Here is a 16,594-nt window from a genome sequence, read left to right as displayed (position 1 = left end):
ATATGGATAAAGCTACATAAGTAATTACTGAATAAAAGCTAAGCATTGAAAATTTCCACTTTGGATACAAAGTCAAATGAATTTTCTGCTTTATTGTTTATACCTTATTATCATACTATAAATTTAACAAAATATAAGACAAGTTCCTTCATTTTGTAAACACCTCCTTCAACCTCGGTATGTCCCAGAGAAGAGCGCAGTGTTCTTTCTTGTCAGTGCTCATAGGTACCCTCAACCAACTACCAAAATGTCTCAAGCTCGTGGATTCGACAGGACGATTACGGTTTTTTCTCCTGAAGGACGTCTCTTTCAAGTAGAGTATGCTTTCAAAGCTTTTAATTTGGCAGGAATCACCTCCGTTGGCATAACAGGTCAAAACAGTGGATGTGTAATTTCTCAAAAAAAGATTCCAGACAAGCTAATTGATGCTTCAACTGTCAACCATGTTTTTCCTATTACTAAAGGAATTGGTTGTGTAATGACAGGCTCTATTGCTGATGCCCGAGCTCAAGTTTCCAGAGCTCGTAGCGAAGCAGCCGAGTTTGAATACAAAAATGGCTATCCTATGCCTTGTGACGTTTTAGCTAAGCGTATGGCTAATATTGCACAAGTTTCTACCCAACGTGCATCCATGAGACCTCTAGGAGTTGCTATGACTCTTGTCTCTGTTGACGATGAGTTTGGACCTTCCCTCTACAAATTAGATCCCGCCGGCTTTTATATCGGTTACAAAGCTACAAGTGCTGGTACTAAGCAAACTGAAACTATGAATTGGTTGGAAAAGCGATACAAAAAAAATGGTGTTCCACCAAATTTGACTGAAACTGTCGAAACCGGTATTCAATCGTTAATGAGCAGCCTGAGTACAGACTTTAAGGCTACTGAATTACAGATTGGTGTGGTAGAGGAGAACAAACCTTTCAGACTGTTATCTGTCGATGAAATTGATGCACATTTGCAAAGTATTGCCGAAAAGGATTGATGTGAGTTTCGTATGGAAAATCTTAGATATTATTTACATTCTTTTCCTTAGCGATTTTGCCTTGTGTATGTGTGTTTTATTATACCAATTTCGGTGTTGCTAATCCGCTACGTACGTGTTTATTTCCATGCCTTCATGATATTACTGTGATGAAAGTTGTCGTGCAACAATAAATCATTCTAGACCAATAAACCTTTTTTCATTTTATTAAATATAGTTGTGTACATCCTATATACGGTTTCTTCCTAATATTGTAATGAAAGCAATCATTAGCTTCCCAATTTCAAGTCATCAATCAGAGGTTCAATTCATAGAGAAACAGACTGCCCCCAAGACCACCACAAGCTAAGTGTCGGTCGGATTTTGGTTGCCAAGCTACACGGTTTAACGATTTACAGTTTGAGGGTGTGTCGCTGACTATTGGGGTTTGCAGGTTTTGTTTTTTTAAGTCCCATATCGAAAGAGAGCCCACAGCATCAACAGTAGCAAAGCATCCTGACCGAACAGGATTCCATTTGACGTCAAACACCATGTCTTGGTGATCAAATTCACGTATGCAAGTGATGCCGTTTTGGTCGTCGGGATCAAGCGCCGACTGCTTTGCATGATTGTACTTTTGGGTCGACCAAAGCTTCACTGTCCAATCTAAGGAACTACTTAAATAATAATTTTCTGATTTTTTTAGAGGTTCAATATCGATACTGGAACGCATCACATCTAATCCTGTAACATAAGCTGAATGTCCTTCTAAACTTTTAAACGAGTTTAAATTTGTTTGAGGTTCAAATATGTCTTGTTGATTACCAATTCGGAGGCGGCCATCTTCAGCTCCAATCATGAAAGCGTTCATATCTGTAGTATAATTCATGCAAGTAGGAGCGAATGCTTGCATAGGCTTGCAAGCATCGGCCATCAATGGAACTGTTGCTGTAGGCTTCGCAAGGGTATGGCTGTCCCATATATGCATGTAACCATCAGTACTACAGGTTACTATGTTTTCAGTAGAAAAACTGTTCAAAAAAGTCAAATCGTTAATGGGTTCAATATGGCCTCCGGTGATTATATTGGTGGAGAGTACAGGGCTTGATCCTTGTCTCAAATCCCATAAGAATAGCTGGCCATTATAAGCACCGCCGGCAACGATATGAGGATTTGAGGGGGAGAATTTACAGACGGTAATTTCACTCTAAAAAAATTAACAATTGATAGTAGACGAATGACATACATTTGCTCTTAAGACTGACTCTGGGTAATTTTTCCAGCGTTGATTCCAAAGTAGCACTAAACCATCTGAGCGCTGACCGCCGACTGGGTTGGAGTATGAAGCTAGCAGAAGTTCGTCAAAGAAGGTAGAGTAGGCAAGACTATTAACAGGCCTGTCGGATGTGATTGTTTTATCATGCAGTGTCGAGCGCAAAACTAGTTTGTTTTTATCTGTGGATGGAGAATTTTCTATGGAATCGAATCTCTTTTCTTGGCAATCTGTAAAGAAGTCCTTGGAATCTTCACAAAGGGCTCTTTCGATTACTTTGGAAGAGCTCTGCAGAAAGCTTCCAATTTTTCCCAACTCCAGCTCATCCAATGTAGCCAAATCACTTACTTTTATTTCATGTTCAAATAAATCGTTTTCAGAATGCGATGTTCCATTAGAAGTAATATCACCTTTGTGAACGTTATAATGTTTGCTTTTAACTTCGAATCCGGTGCAAAAGGAAGAAAAAGACAGTGGAGACTGCTGTTGGGAAAGTAATATCGGATGGCTTGCTCGTTCATTGAAGATTTCGTAGACTGGAGTAAACTTCAGGGCAGATTTGGGGGAACTCTTTGAAGAAGTGGCCGAGACCGGAGTATGATAAAGCTCTTTTTGTTTTATAATGGAATTCAGAAAATAGGAAAGGTGTTCCTGGATGTTTTGTTAGTCTAGGCAGCAAAAGCGGGCAGACGCGCGACTCACCTGCGAGAGATCTTCCTTAATGTTGATGGAACTAAATGGCTGTGCCAGTTTTAAGCTTTTCTTTTCTTGACGAAGCTTTAGTAATTTTTCCCGTTTCTCTTCTATTTCTCTTTTGTGGGTATCCATGGTAAGTTGGAAAAAGCAGTTGAGTTTCAGTTTATTTACGCGATGCAGCTATCAATCCAATCCCCTTTAAATAATCCACTGAATTTTAAGCTCTAGAAACAATCTTTGGTACATAGAAACTTTAGTTTTGACTTGTGACGCGAAAACGAAAAGAATCGAAATGGGTATGTAGTAGATATGATACGTATGGAAGTAGCTTCAAAAAGAAAAATCATCAATGGAAGTTGAAAAAGAATAGGACAAGGAAATAGAAAAGGAAACGAAAAAGGTTTCTTCTTCCTTCTCTTTACCAAAGGTTCGATTGCTTGTAAGGAGTCTTGTAGAAACACAGAGAAGAGCCAGAATCCTCAAGCATTTCGAAAATCAAAGAAATAATTAGGAATCAAGTTTTACGTCTATGGCTCTCCCAAATGAAAAGATTCAACTGTTTACTCTTTTTTCTTGTTTTCTCTTATAAAAGGACTAAATTATATAGGTTTACATATTAAACGTACCATACAAGCTCACATGGTCCAGTGGTTAAGACTCATCGTTGTGGCCGATGCGACCCAGGTTCGATTCCTGGTGTGGGCAATCACTTTTTGGAACACCTAGTACTTCCTATGAAAACTAGCGCAAGTCGTCCAATTTTTTTTTTTCTTTTTTCTTCGACAAAAACAGAGGAAAAAATGAAAATGAAAAGCTACATTACAAATCATACGAACAGTACAAGCTACAACAATAGAAATGTGTATGAGGCATAAAAAAGACAAGGAATTCATTTATTTCTTGAACCAATAAATAGATAAATATAATTAATACATGTATTTCAATCATTTACGTTTGCTTCTACCATGAAGATGTTTATCAACAGGATACAGCATGCTTGATATTTTTTTGTTGTTGTTTTACATTGTTAAAGGTATAAGAAAACGTATGTTTCCGCAGAAGAATGTAACGGAATAGAAAAAATAACATCCTAAGAGAAAAAAGAGAAAAGAGAGAAAAGAGAGAAAAAAACAATAAATGTGTTTGGGTAATGATATGAATATGAAGACCATAAACAAGAAAGATCGAGAACGATGGCAGCCAAAATATGCAAGTAACCGAAGCTTTTCAAGAAAAGAAATAAAACGCAAACCCGAAGCGTGACATTGGCCCAGATAGTAGGAATGCAAGCAGAAAGAATCACGCCAAAGAATCAAAAGAGAAGAAGGAAAAAAGAGGGAGAAGAAAGAAATAAGACACGAAACCCGTAAAAAAAAAAAAAAAAGAAAAACAAATAAAACCGAGAGAATTTGTTTTGTACATTACATAATAATCGTTGCAAGTCATGAGAATTTTTTTTTCTGTTTTCTTTTTTTTCTTATTTTTATCATCATGAACATTTTGCATAACTGTGGATCATCATTGATATAAATAAAAAGAATAAAAGGAAAAAGGAAATTAGAACAAAAAACAAAGTTAATCGTCTTTACCATGGAGTGAGGAAGCTTCCAAGAAATGCAAAACCAAGTGCGTTTGGTTATTCAGCTTTGTTTCTCGGCGATAGAACAACTTGGTCTTAGAGTACGGCCAGCCGAGAAGAAGCATAGCCATTTAACAATAAAGAAGAAGTAGAAGGCGACGGCATCGAGGAGCGTCGACGAAAGTGATCCAGGTATTGTGAAGAAAGCATGTGAAGGCTAGCAGCATGGGAATAGGCGCATTGCTCAGATTGAGAGTCGCAACCGGGGCAATCTTGTAAATGACATTCTCTAGAGCAGTAAAGGTTGCCAGTGGTAGGCTTTCCGCAAATTAAACAGTAATCCAAATCCATTGTAAGTAGATGGTACTGAATGAAACGTCAAAAGGAATAGACACAAATAGAGAGTGAGAGAGATAGAAGAAGAACTTTTTTTGTATTTCAAAAAGGGAATCAAAGGAAAAACAAGAAAATAGAAAGATTTGCTCAACCGGGATCCAAAAATAAGCAAATCAAGAAAAACAAAAGGTACAAACACACAGGCAGACAAAGAATTGTGTTTCCAATCCAAACAAACAAACAAACAACAAACAAACCAACAGATGAAAGGGAACAGTAGTAGTTGTTGTTGTGAAGGAAGAGTCCTACTCTAGAAAGAAAAAAAGAAACCGACGATGCTGTTGTTTATATAAAAATGGTTCACGGAGATATATTGTCTATGGGCGAAGTGGGGTCATTATAAACTGCGAGAATCCCGACGTGATCTTTAGTGATCTGACATTCTCGAATCATCAGCACGCCTCCCCCTTCCTAAATTGCTAATAGAAACCCATGTTTGGAGAGAACATGATCTCGTAACCTAGGTAACATACTTAGAAATGACGCCATAACCCAACTCACAAAAGTGGAAACTCATCTCAACGGTAATATCCGGCTCGATGGCGAATGCAAAAAGACTAACGAGGTAACTTGAAGCAACAAATGAGATATCGGTAAGGTTCTGTGCTACCTCCTTCAAATTTAGTCATTGGGTATTGAGATGGCTTATCGATGATACAAGATCCTTTCTCCTTCTCTTCTGCAGATTGGATCCATGATGGCGTTTCTCCACATGCTTTACCATGATTGCAGGAATTCATTGGTGTATACTAAAGGTTATCGCTAAACAAACGGCTTCTGATGCTTTTCGGAATCCCCAAAACTCCGAAAAACCTTGTTTTCATCTGCTCCGCCGATTGTTTACTTTAAGTCTGCAGGAGAAAAGGAACACCAACATCAACATCAACATCAACTTTAATCCCCATGGTTTGCTGCTCTCTCTTGCAGACTTGGTTGATTTCCTTTGATGAAAGAAATAATCTATAGTCCTTTTCCTTCTTCTCCTTGTTGATGTTGATGTTCCTTTTCTCCATTTCTTTTCCCCTCACATATTGTTCAATCGATCTCTCTTTTTCGTTTCCTCTTTTCCACTTTTGCAACCTTCTCCACACCCAACTTTGGCTTCTCTGTTTTGTATTCTTTTCCCCTCTCGTACTCTATCTTTCTCCTCTTTTTCATTGTTTACCCTTTTGCCTTTCTTTGTTCGTCCTTGCTGCTATGCTACTGCTACTGCTACTGCTACTGCTACTGCTACTGCTACTGCTACTGCTACTGCTACTGCTACTGCTACCGCTACCGCTACCGCTTTGACTATGACTATGACTTCTTTTTTGTATAAAACAATACTCAACGTACTGCTTTTTCTTTGCTTTGCTTTGTTTTGTTTTGTTTTGTTTTGCTCTTTCCTTTGGGAGAATCATATGAACCATCCTCTTGTGCATCCTGCGTCACATTGAATCGCAATCAACAAAAAACAATATGATCTGCATCCATTCAGACGATCATTCCTCAGAAGATTATATCCTTGCATTTGTATAAGATTTACAAATTTGTTGTTTTCTTTTTATTTATTTATTTATTCATTTTTTTGTTTGGCCCCAACTTTTGGCAACCTTTTTTTGTTTTTTTTTTTTTTCTCCTATTCTCGTTCTTTTTTTTTTTTTTTCTTTTTCTTTTGTGCTCTTGCACCTATTACTCACTCACTCACACACACACACACTCTCTCTCTCTCTCTGTCTCTCTCCTCTCATACTAAGAATACCCTTCCACTACTGTCTACCTACCCTGGTACTAGTACGAGCATACCCACAAATCCACCACACTGCAAAGTCGGATTTTTCCTCTTTCCATCGGTCTACATTCTGCTTGTCTTTTGTTTTGTTTTGTTTTGTTTTTTTTTTTTTTTTACTTTTTATTTTTGGTTTTCATCTTCATTTCACTCGTTCCTTTTCTCCCTTTGATAATTTTTTCCCGATATACTTTTGCACTATGTCTGGTCGCCATCACTGCTCAGCAGATTGTGATGACCATCCTTTTGAATCCGGCCCCAACGACACCCTCTACACTTGCATTGATAAAGATGCCATCGTCGTTTTAAACGAGGCCCAACAGGATACAGGTAAACAAATATTCAAACCTTGGGACCAGCGCTTCGATGACTCTCTCATTGTCGAAAGCGACGTCGACGATCAACTTTTGTTTCACATCCCCTTTACCGGTTCTGCAACCCTCCGTTCTTTGCTCGTACGCATTTTTCCCGATTCCTCCGCTCCCCATTCCGTCTCTTTGTATCCCAATCACTCCAATTTGGATTTCGGTGCTCTCCAAGACGCAAAGTCCACCGAATCATTTGAGTTTCCCCTTTCTTTTTCCGGTAATCAAATCTTTGAATTCCCCGTCAAAACTCGCCTCTACCAAAATCTGCGCAATCTAAATCTCTTCTTCTCCAGAAATGACGGTTCAGATGATCCTATTCAAATCGCCTACATCGGTCTTCGAGGCTCTTTTGTCCCTTTCAAAGGAAACCCCATCATCACAATTTATGAAGTATGTTTTTTATTTTTATTTTTTTTACTAGTATCGTATATTTCTAACTTTGAATAGTCTGCTCCCAACCCTGCCGACCATCCTCAGGTGAACCAAGAAGAAGTCTATCGCTCTATTTCCTAATTTCCCTCCTCTTATACCATTCTTACCATTGTACAAGTATGTTTCCCGCCTTTTCTGCTCGTCTTGTTTCCTCATCACGAATTCTCTTTCAAGCAATAACAAGAAAATAAATCGTTATTATTATTTACATACGACTTGATAAATTCCATAATCTTTTCTATAGTTCAAATTTAGATGGTTCTTCTTCTTTCTATCCTTAAATAACTTTCCTGACAAGCAATTCTCGTTTCAGCTCCTTCTCCTCATCCCGTACCATCTCTTTCTTGGTTTTCATTTGAATTTTGTTTTAGTTTTTTGTATGCATTCGACATTGCCGCCTTCGTTTCTTGTCCTTTGGTAATTCAAAGCTTCTTCTCAGCTTCATCCGTAAATCTGGTATAGCATAATTCACAGATTTTACTGCCCGTCTCTCTCGTCCTCCTCTTGTCGTCGTCACTGTACCAGTAGACTCCATATCCCAATCCCGATTGTCTGCTTCGTAATCATTTTTACCTTCAAAGTCAGTGACATTATCAAAAGCTTTAGAAGGAATACAAACACGAACATTTGAAGGTTTTGAATTCACTTGTTCTTTCATTACCTCTTTTCCCAAAGGGAATTTTGTTTCATTTTGTGAGAAGTCCTTCTCTTTCTCTTTACTATTTTTCTTGTTTTCAATGTCATGATTTGGTGGTTTCATTTCCTTTAGCGTGGTTTTTGAGTTTGATGCGCATGTATTGGTTTTATCAGCAAGAATGCATTTACTTGGTAATTTAGGTAATGGTGGAAATTTGCTCTTGCGTCCTGGCAAGTTCATTCCGTGTGGATTTTCCAGATCTGGAACCGAGAAATCTTTGATTAGTGGTGGGTATCTATTCCTCTGAACATTCTGTCCTTTCCTTTCGTCAACTCCGTCGTTTAAAGTAGATGAGGTATTCGTCGACGATTCTATAGCCGTACTTGGCGGAAGTATTTTTTCATCCATTTCAATCATAAGGTGATGGACTTCTGAAAGCTTGTTCCGGATCCTTTGAAAATCTTGAAAATATTGACGATAAAGGCTTTCTGACTGACTGTATATTTGGACCCGTGATTCCAGTTTAATGAGACTGTTCTTCAATTGACAGTTGTCTCGCAATAGTTTTTCCATTTCTATTTCAGATTCGCTCAATTTAGCTGACAATTGTGTATTTACTCTGATAATTAGACTCAAGAACCTGGTAGAAGCGTTGATTTTGATTTCACATTCTTACCTGATAATTTCACGGTTTTGCTTCAGGAACCGCTTTTTTAATGACTCTATAAATAGAATATCCTCCTCTTTTGTACATTGTATAGGAATAGACTTATTCATTTTTGTTTGTTGTGGTATGGGAAGGAGAAACTTGAAACCTTTGATATGTAAACAAACATGGAATTACGCAACAAGATACATTCCTTCAGAAAACACAAATTACGGATGAAAACTTCATTCATTAAGAAACAAAAGAAAAAAAAAACAAAAAAAGAGTTAAACAAATAAAGGCTTTATGGTCGTTTTCATTATTCTAGAGTTTCCTCTGTATCCTACCTAATTCCAGACAAATTGACACTTCTTCAAGTATCATTTGAAGTAATTTACATATTTTTGAGTTAAACCTTTCATAATGATTTCGAAGCGAGCTGAATTCTGGATCTTTAGAAAAAAACCCGAAAAAAATTGTGGCAGAAGGTGGCTTTTTGCTTTCCTTCATTTCTTCAAAGGTTCGATAGAACATTGAATATATTTCCTTCACACTAAAGAGAAATGCCCCAAACACCGAGGAGAAGCTGAGCTCAAAAGACTAAAGTCATAGGTCAGAATTAATGGGTCGACAAAACAATACAGAAAAATGAATTCAACATATTTCCTTTCAGTATAGATAAAATACAGTGCTTATGTATTTCCTTTTAATGTACTGAAATTGCTCTTTGGGCTACTTACTATAGGAAGCAAAGATAAATCCTTGTTTGTTGATTCATTCAGGAATGGTTTCCACATATTGTTGAACATGAACTTCAATGAAGACACATTCTTATAACGAAAAGAAGCTTCTTGCATGTCTATAATGTACGATCGCTTGCATTCTGCTGTCGCTTGTCGGATGCATTTTACAAGTTGATGGGTATCCAACCTCGGCATACGAAGCAATTCTTGAAGATGATGCGCATATGAGATTAAAATTAGATTTCTAGAAACCAGGTTAGTTATACTGCTGTATTCTAATTGCTCTTGACGCTTTGATTCGTACTGAGTAGGATATGGATACGTACCTCTTATTATATCCGATTTTCATCATGTATGAGTCAAGTTCACTTTTATCAACCTTTAGTTCTTGCCATTTTATTTGCTTTCCTCTAAAAAATCTGGAATACAGAACGTTAGCCAAATGTAGCAATGGAAAGCAAAACCAAGGTAGTCTTTTGTAATCAACATCAACTGTCTAGCGACACAAACATACACTCTATATAGATCTAATAACTGTGATTCATCTTCTTTTATTTGCTGCAAAAGTGCTATCATCGACAACATCTCTTCATTCTATATGTTCGGTCTTTTCAACTGTTTACTTGTGAACCGCAAATTATATTAGATGTATGGTGTTCACCATCGATTTCACAAACCTGTACTCTATCTTGAGAGGAAATCCTTTACGCTGCTTACAATATTATCTACTGTATATTAGAATTGCATAATTTAAAGTTAAACAATGTGTATGAGCCGAGTTGTACCAGCAGTTTCATGCACTCATCCCAGCAGCGAAATTTAAGTTTACAGCGAACATTTGTCTTTTAATAATTTGTAAGTAAAGCTTTTCCTTTGACTATTGTGAAGTTTACAACAAAGTTACCTGCGAAGGAGAGGCATGTGTATATATACAATAAATTTCATTCATAGTTAATACGTAACTTTCTCCCACAAATGAATGTTTGCCCTCATAAGCCAATCCATTGAAATAAAGTACATCTATTATCAGTTCGCGTTAGCGTAAAACGGAATTCTCCTTTTTCTTGAATAGAAGCCTTATCTTCGCCATTGACATCCTAAAAATTATTGAAGAATTGTTCGGCAATGCAAAATCCCAAGTTTACTCAAGCAAAAATGCCGTTTTTGTGATTACGGATTGAGGACATTTGTGCACGACCGTTACAAGAAGGAACTGCAGAAAACTGAGTAGTTTTGGTAACAAATTAGATGGCCATCAAAAGCAATGGCAGCAAAAAATATCCCAAAAACTTGTTGGTCTTTGTTCCTGAATTTGATTGACACCAGCAAAATTAGCATCTTCCTGACGATCCGCCAATCGAGAAGCATACATTGGCTGGACCCGACCGTACCCTCGGGCGGATGACTGTGGATAAATGGTATTTTTAGAAGCAGACTGCTCCCGTCTGGTACATATAATTTGCTGATTCCTTGAGCATGATTCAAATGAGTTATAATTTTTTTGGGGTCCATTCTTATACGCCGAGTTCAATCGTGTGTTTTGAGACTGAACGTTACTTTGCTTCGGCCTGTTATCATCATTCTGCACAACGTTTAATCCCAAGTAATTTTTCCTTCGTTTCATTGCCAAGACAGAAAAATGAGATGATGCAGACTCCCAGCCTTTGCCATTATTTAGTAACATCCAATCATAAACTCCGTCATTCGTTTCTCCATTACTTCGAATAGCATCGTCAAATAGTTCCTGTAAGTAATCATAATCCGGGTCTTCATCAAATTGCAAAGAGCGAACATAGGTCATATATTTATTAAACTCACTGGGAAAGCCAGTGCACAGCTCATTTAACGAAGTGGCTTGCTTCTTTTCGCTGATCTTTTCGTATTTATGCTTATTGTTAGCAGCTTTCAATCCTTGCCAAGGAAGGCTTCCACGAAGAAAATACATAAAAACATGTCCTAAGGATTCCAAGTCATCTCTTCGTGATTGCTCACGACCAAGATGTGTGTTGATACTCATGTAACGAGCCGTTCCAGACAAACTTTTTCTTTCACTGTAAGGAATATGTTGTTTCGTTTTGGGATCCCGATAATATTTTGCCATTCCAAAATCGACAACATACACAAGATTTGTATTCCGAGTACAAGGTCGACCGATGAGAAAATTATCTGGCTTAATATCTCTATACACCAGGTTCTTTTTGTGGATTGTATGCACACGAGCCAGCATTTGTTTGGCAATCATAGCGACGGTTTTAACGCTAAATTTACAGCCACACCATTCAAATAGATCCTCTAAACTAGGCCCCAAAAGATCAATTACTAAAATATTATGCAATCCTTCTTGGCCGAAGTAATAAACGCTTGGAATCCCAACTGTTATTTCATTAGTTAGTCACTTCCTCGGGTACATAAATAAATAAACCCAGTTATTGTTTTGACAATGTACTTACCACTTCCGACTAGCAGCTTGTAGGTTCTATATTCATCCCGAAGTTGAGGAGCTTCCGATTTCTTTGGCTCAAACTTTATAGCAACAAGCTGATTGTTCAGCAAGTTCATTCCGTCGAAAATCACACCAAAAGATCCTTCACCGATTTTACGTCCCACTCGGTAATGAACGCCAACCACACTTGTTTGCGTATTCATCTTTTGTTCGCTCGTTCTAATACCGGAAGATTCGTCTTTTAAAACAATTGAAACGTTCTGAGGACCACTCTGTCTGTTACTTAATCCTAGATTAAGCCAGAGGCTCACCTCTTCAATGCAAAATTTTTAATCTTGTCTACGGCATTCACCGCGCAGACCACCCCAATCGTAGGTAAATGCTACTCACAAAAAAATACTTGATAAGCCTTTATGGTTTGTACCTGCCTATTCGAAATTCAGAATTTCTCTTCCCAATTAAATAGACTTCTAATTTTCACCTCTTTTTGGATTTCTTTGATGTGTTGGTAGTTATTGAATTTGCAGAGGCTCATCGAGTTTCGGGTCACTACCAATGTAAGGGTGGGGCTCTCAAATATGAATTCCTCTTCTGTTTGTTAGATTTTTACTTTTAATTGTTCTATATTTTTTTATTTTTCTCCTTTACAATCCGAGTGTTCTTTTTTTTTGACTGAATCTATCATAACCATTCATTTCATTTGAGAAGCAACAGACTTTTTATACTAGACTAATAGCATATACAAGTTTATAATTAATTATATATTATTGATTACAAAATTTAATCATCAAGGGTTTCGTCAAAGGTTCAAGTCATCGTTAGATTAATCGTAGAATAGAATATAAATGATATACAAGCTTATATGCACTCAGTTTATTTGTCTGCATTGGAGCTCTGTTCTTCTTTAAACAATTTTGATAATTGAGGCAGCACTAAAGAGAGATTTCTTTCTTCATAGAGCTTCTGGCATCTACGATGTTCTGCTAAAAGCTCGTGTTTGTAGCTTTTTAGCTGGGATTCGCACACCGTGGAGTATAAGGATGTTAGTATGTCAAGACAAATAATATTTGGGAAGAGATGAATTGAATCATACAGGTCGAGAATGAAGTCTTTTGATTCCAACTTCTGAAAAACAGTTTTAAAAGAGAGCAAATAATCCATGTTCCGCTCCGTTAATGCTCTTAACGTTTCATTCCAATTCAGTTGTAAAAGAAACCTCTGCGTTAGCAATAAATACAGGAAGACAAACTGATGAGTAGAAAATGCAGAATTTTCTAGTATTTCGCATGCCAAACCATATTCAAAATAGTTATTTTCAATAGAAAATGAAGTAAAAAAGTCAATCGTCTCCACAACTGGAGAATGTTCCTTCAGCAGCAGGCGAGTGAGAAGATTAGAGGCTATCCTATAACGCATCGAGGCTTCATGTAATGCAATGCAATTCGCCTCAAGTAAAAGTGAAATTGCTTCCTGTTCATCTTCTGCGATATCTATTGTAGAATCGAGTAACTTCGCATACTCATGCTGAATGGAAGCAATCCTATGATTTGAATAAATCTCTTTCATTTTCTGTTTCACAAGATTGTTATCATGACCTTTTTCGATCGTTAATGTGAACAATTTTGACAAAGCGAAAAATATAGTTTGCTGACTTATTTTCGATTTTTGTATCACATCGCCACGTAATAGTATGTCAGACGCATGTGCGAAATTCCCCAATTCAGCTTCATATACCCATAAGAAGTTATATAGTTTATTCTTTTCAAAGAATTTTCTTAAATAAATGTGATAGCTTCTAAAATCATGCAGCAGACCGCGTGTTTGACCAGTTTCAATCAAATGAGTAAATAGAACGGTAGCAAATTCATCTTTGTAAATTTCAAGATAGTGTTTTTGTCTATCAACTATATCTTTCGAATTCTCAAAGTTTTTCGAATTAAGCAAATCAATCAATGAACGAAAATCTCGCACATGTTCAGATATTCTGATTGCACGTTCCAAGTATCCTATTCGAGCTATATTTCAGTTGTAAGTGGATCATTTTCAAAGATAATATAATCTTACCTAAATATTTCAGCCATTTTCTCCTTTTGCTTCGAATATGTACTTCGAATAAGCTGTACTGTTCCGCCTCTACTGCTGGCGCTGAATTCAGTTTCGTAAGACAATTTGTCAAATTATGTATAAGAAAACAACTATGCTCTATCAAATGTAGAATTTGTTTTTCTAGTTTCAGTCTCAGTTTCTTGTTTCGAGCATTCTTAAAATCGAGTAAATCCTTTTTCTGGTCTAAAGCAATCGATTCTTCAATTTGAGATGAAAGTAGTTTTAGGTCATCAATGTCAATATTCCATAATTCAGGTAAGAAAGTGGTTGTAGGATCCACATTTTTAATGACTTTTTCTTGGCGGTACGCCAATTCATTTCCAAATACCAACTTCTCCAAGTTAGTAAACATACATCTGGAATTGACCTAAAAAGTGGATGCACTTACACCAAAAACATTATTCACCATTATCACGATTCGCAGAAGCTTCAAATTAAAGGTATCTTTCGTATTAACGTGTCGCTTGTAAAACGTATGCAATAAATACAGTAAAAGTTTAAGATTCAAGGACTTGTTCAGAAAGAGATCATCTATATCCCCAGTATTTATCATAGCTTGAAGGATAGAATAAAGAATGTTGCTCTTTCGCTCTTCACATATTAACTGACCATAAATGTCGACCAGTGAGTTAACGTAAGCAAGTTTAAGCCAGAGTTGAAGTTGCTCCCTAGCTGTTAGTTTTAGGTGTTTCATGGAAACTAGAATTGTTTCCATAAGTTTATGAAACTGGTAATTCAGAACTTCACTAACCGAAGTATGAGAGGTAGGATATGCTTTGAAAGTTAGTGAGAATAAATATTTTTAATAACACACTTACACTTTGCAACTTCATCACACAAGATAAGAAGTATCGGGAACAACCTGTTTTCCGGTAAAACTGATGAAAACCCAGACCATAGGGAAAATTGGTTCTAAAGTTTTGTTAATAGAAAGAATTAGTATTTCTTTACCTTAAATAAGGAGTTCTGTGATGCAAATTGCGAAAGACGGTTTCTTAAGAAACTAAGATCATTAAACTCACTGCCGAAACAGTTGGTAGATTCAATCAATATGACACCGTTACCCTTTGTTAATAAAACAAGGGCGGGGAATTTGAGCATCCGATTATTTGTATCCTCGAGAACAGCATCCATGGAAGCAATATTCATGACCTGAAACTTTTTACACGAATTATTGATAAACAAGGCTTCTTCTACAAACTGGGGATTTTTTCTTCCCTTAACGTTGCAAATAATAACCAATAACGAATCAAAAACACAATAGATAACAGTACAAGGAGCAGGACAGAAAATACGAGCAGAGACTAAATCAGCCGAAGAAAAATAGGAACGGATTTTGTGAAAACCCGATATTTCTGGTATCATCTCATTATTGAAAGAAACAGATGTAACTGCATAACTCCTTGTGGAAGCATTGTCATACCATGCAATAAGGCAAACCATTGAATAAGGGTCAGACTTACAGATAGACAAATCGAGGAATTCAAAGCGGTTTACAATACATCCATCATAGCGAAATCTTTGAATTATAATATTTCGGATGTTTTTCTTTTGAAGCAATTGATAATTTCCCTTCCGGGATACTTCCCAAATGTTTATATCAGCATTTGAAAATAAACCGTAAACAAGTCTTTCGTATTTGCCATTTATGGAGCCAGCCCGAATGGCTACGATGTGATATGAACAAGAAACCACATTTGAAATACTAGATTGAATATTGAATAGAGACCCTGCCAGTGGCAGCGTTCGATACGCTAACCCTAACTTTTGCATGTCATTTCTTGGATAAATGTTAAAGAACCTACCTGCTGTGGTACTAACAATAAAACCAGCAGGCTGTATCATGGTAAGACTGGTACATATTTCCTTACAAAAAAGAGGTACTTTAACATGCAGAAATCCTTTAATATGATTCAGTTCATGTACTAATCGAAGACAGTTTATATCTTCCCAGTAGAACATATCACCAGTTAAAGGGAAAAGAAGAACAAAACCAGGATCAGCAAATGTGAAGCTTGTTTTCACGAATCTGACAAGCACGGTTAAAAGTTCACAGTCACTATCAAGACTGATTAATTCGCTCAAATTTCTTTTGATATCGTAAAAAATGACATTTTTTGTACAGTAATGATCATTTGAGATGCGGAGCGTCCAATTCTTAATATCAACTATAATAAATCGACGTAAGTAAGGGTCAATATAACCATCACAAAAATCCAAGTTGGCTTTTTCATGTTGCTCTTCAGGTGGAGATAGTTGAAACACGCGGTACAAATCCGTTGAAGTTAATAAAAGAGGGTAAGTGACGGATTTCAAACCGTTCTTCAATTCCCTATGGCACCTGTTCAACGAAATAGGCTTTCTCCCATTGAAGTTTGGTTTATTGCCAATACTAAACATTCTTTATCACGTATCGAGCCAGAAACAATCCTTTTCAATGAGCGGTTTCTAAAAATAATGTGTATTATAGTTGACATAACAAAGATTAAAGAATAAACGCTAATTGCGATCAGGTTTGTTCCTCCAAGCAAACTTATTTTAAGGGT

At 36.9% G+C, this 16,594-nt stretch overlaps 9 protein-coding genes and 1 non-coding gene across 10 annotated transcripts; 4 read left to right on the top strand and 6 right to left on the bottom strand.

Annotated features, from left to right (window-relative positions):
* Positions 1-247: 247 nt before the first annotated feature.
* scl1 (20S proteasome complex subunit alpha 1) lies at positions 248-982 on the top strand (the record flags this gene model as incomplete). The annotated part of the gene is made up of 1 exon (XM_056180233.1): positions 248-982. One exon carries the CDS (start codon positions 248-250, stop codon positions 980-982), a length of 735 nt encoding a protein of 244 aa, XP_056036533.1.
* A 295-nt stretch (positions 983-1,277) lies between these two features.
* On the bottom strand, positions 1,278-3,062 carry dic1 (meiotic dynein intermediate chain Dic1; the record flags this gene model as incomplete). The annotated part of the gene is made up of 3 exons (XM_056180232.1): positions 1,278-2,168; positions 2,208-2,885; positions 2,937-3,062. 3 exons carry the CDS (start codon positions 3,060-3,062, stop codon positions 1,278-1,280), a joined length of 1,695 nt encoding a protein of 564 aa, XP_056035220.1.
* A 501-nt stretch (positions 3,063-3,563) lies between these two features.
* On the top strand, positions 3,564-3,635 carry SOMG_20065. Its single transcript has one exon. It is a non-coding gene; the product is annotated as a tRNA-His (tRNA).
* A 970-nt stretch (positions 3,636-4,605) lies between these two features.
* On the bottom strand, positions 4,606-4,860 carry ecl2 (extender of chronological lifespan protein Ecl2; the record flags this gene model as incomplete). Its single annotated transcript, XM_056180231.1, has 1 exon — positions 4,606-4,860. One exon carries the CDS (start codon positions 4,858-4,860, stop codon positions 4,606-4,608), a length of 255 nt encoding a protein of 84 aa, XP_056035118.1.
* Positions 4,861-5,627: 767 nt separating this feature from the next.
* SOMG_01437 (uncharacterized protein) lies at positions 5,628-6,341 on the top strand (the record flags this gene model as incomplete). The annotated part of the gene is made up of 2 exons (XM_056180230.1): positions 5,628-5,811; positions 5,872-6,341. The coding sequence occupies 2 exons, from the start codon at positions 5,628-5,630 to the stop codon at positions 6,339-6,341; spliced, it is 654 nt and encodes a 217-aa protein (XP_056035222.1).
* A 532-nt stretch (positions 6,342-6,873) lies between these two features.
* Positions 6,874-7,554, top strand: txc1 (26S proteasome co-factor Txc1; the record flags this gene model as incomplete). Its single annotated transcript, XM_056180229.1, has 2 exons — positions 6,874-7,431; positions 7,489-7,554. 2 exons carry the CDS (start codon positions 6,874-6,876, stop codon positions 7,552-7,554), a joined length of 624 nt encoding a protein of 207 aa, XP_056035223.1.
* A 286-nt stretch (positions 7,555-7,840) lies between these two features.
* sgo1 (meiotic cohesin protection protein, shugoshin, Sgo1) lies at positions 7,841-8,887 on the bottom strand (the record flags this gene model as incomplete). Its single annotated transcript, XM_056180228.1, has 2 exons — positions 7,841-8,729; positions 8,787-8,887. The coding sequence occupies 2 exons, from the start codon at positions 8,885-8,887 to the stop codon at positions 7,841-7,843; spliced, it is 990 nt and encodes a 329-aa protein (XP_056035224.1).
* Positions 8,888-9,080: 193 nt separating this feature from the next.
* On the bottom strand, positions 9,081-10,084 carry SOMG_01434 (Schizosaccharomyces specific protein; the record flags this gene model as incomplete). The annotated part of the gene is made up of 4 exons (XM_056180227.1): positions 9,081-9,356; positions 9,497-9,743; positions 9,826-9,918; positions 10,014-10,084. 4 exons carry the CDS (start codon positions 10,082-10,084, stop codon positions 9,081-9,083), a joined length of 687 nt encoding a protein of 228 aa, XP_056035225.1.
* A 670-nt stretch (positions 10,085-10,754) lies between these two features.
* Positions 10,755-12,145, bottom strand: cki2 (serine/threonine protein kinase (CK1 family) Cki2; the record flags this gene model as incomplete). Its single annotated transcript, XM_056180226.1, has 2 exons — positions 10,755-11,872; positions 11,950-12,145. 2 exons carry the CDS (start codon positions 12,143-12,145, stop codon positions 10,755-10,757), a joined length of 1,314 nt encoding a protein of 437 aa, XP_056035226.1.
* A 670-nt stretch (positions 12,146-12,815) lies between these two features.
* On the bottom strand, positions 12,816-16,448 carry nup131 (nucleoporin, WD repeat Nup131; the record flags this gene model as incomplete). The annotated part of the gene is made up of 5 exons (XM_056180225.1): positions 12,816-13,957; positions 14,007-14,379; positions 14,437-14,822; positions 14,867-14,960; positions 15,000-16,448. The coding sequence occupies 5 exons, from the start codon at positions 16,446-16,448 to the stop codon at positions 12,816-12,818; spliced, it is 3,444 nt and encodes a 1,147-aa protein (XP_056035119.1).
* Positions 16,449-16,594: the final 146 nt, after the last annotated feature.

This window comes from Schizosaccharomyces osmophilus, chromosome 1 (genome assembly GCF_027921745.1).
Source record: "Schizosaccharomyces osmophilus chromosome 1, complete sequence".
In the NCBI taxonomy this organism is placed as follows: Eukaryota; Fungi; Ascomycota; class Schizosaccharomycetes; order Schizosaccharomycetales; family Schizosaccharomycetaceae; genus Schizosaccharomyces; species Schizosaccharomyces osmophilus.
Note: the sequence above shows the minus strand (reverse complement) of the source record. Positions and strands in the feature narration are given on the sequence as shown.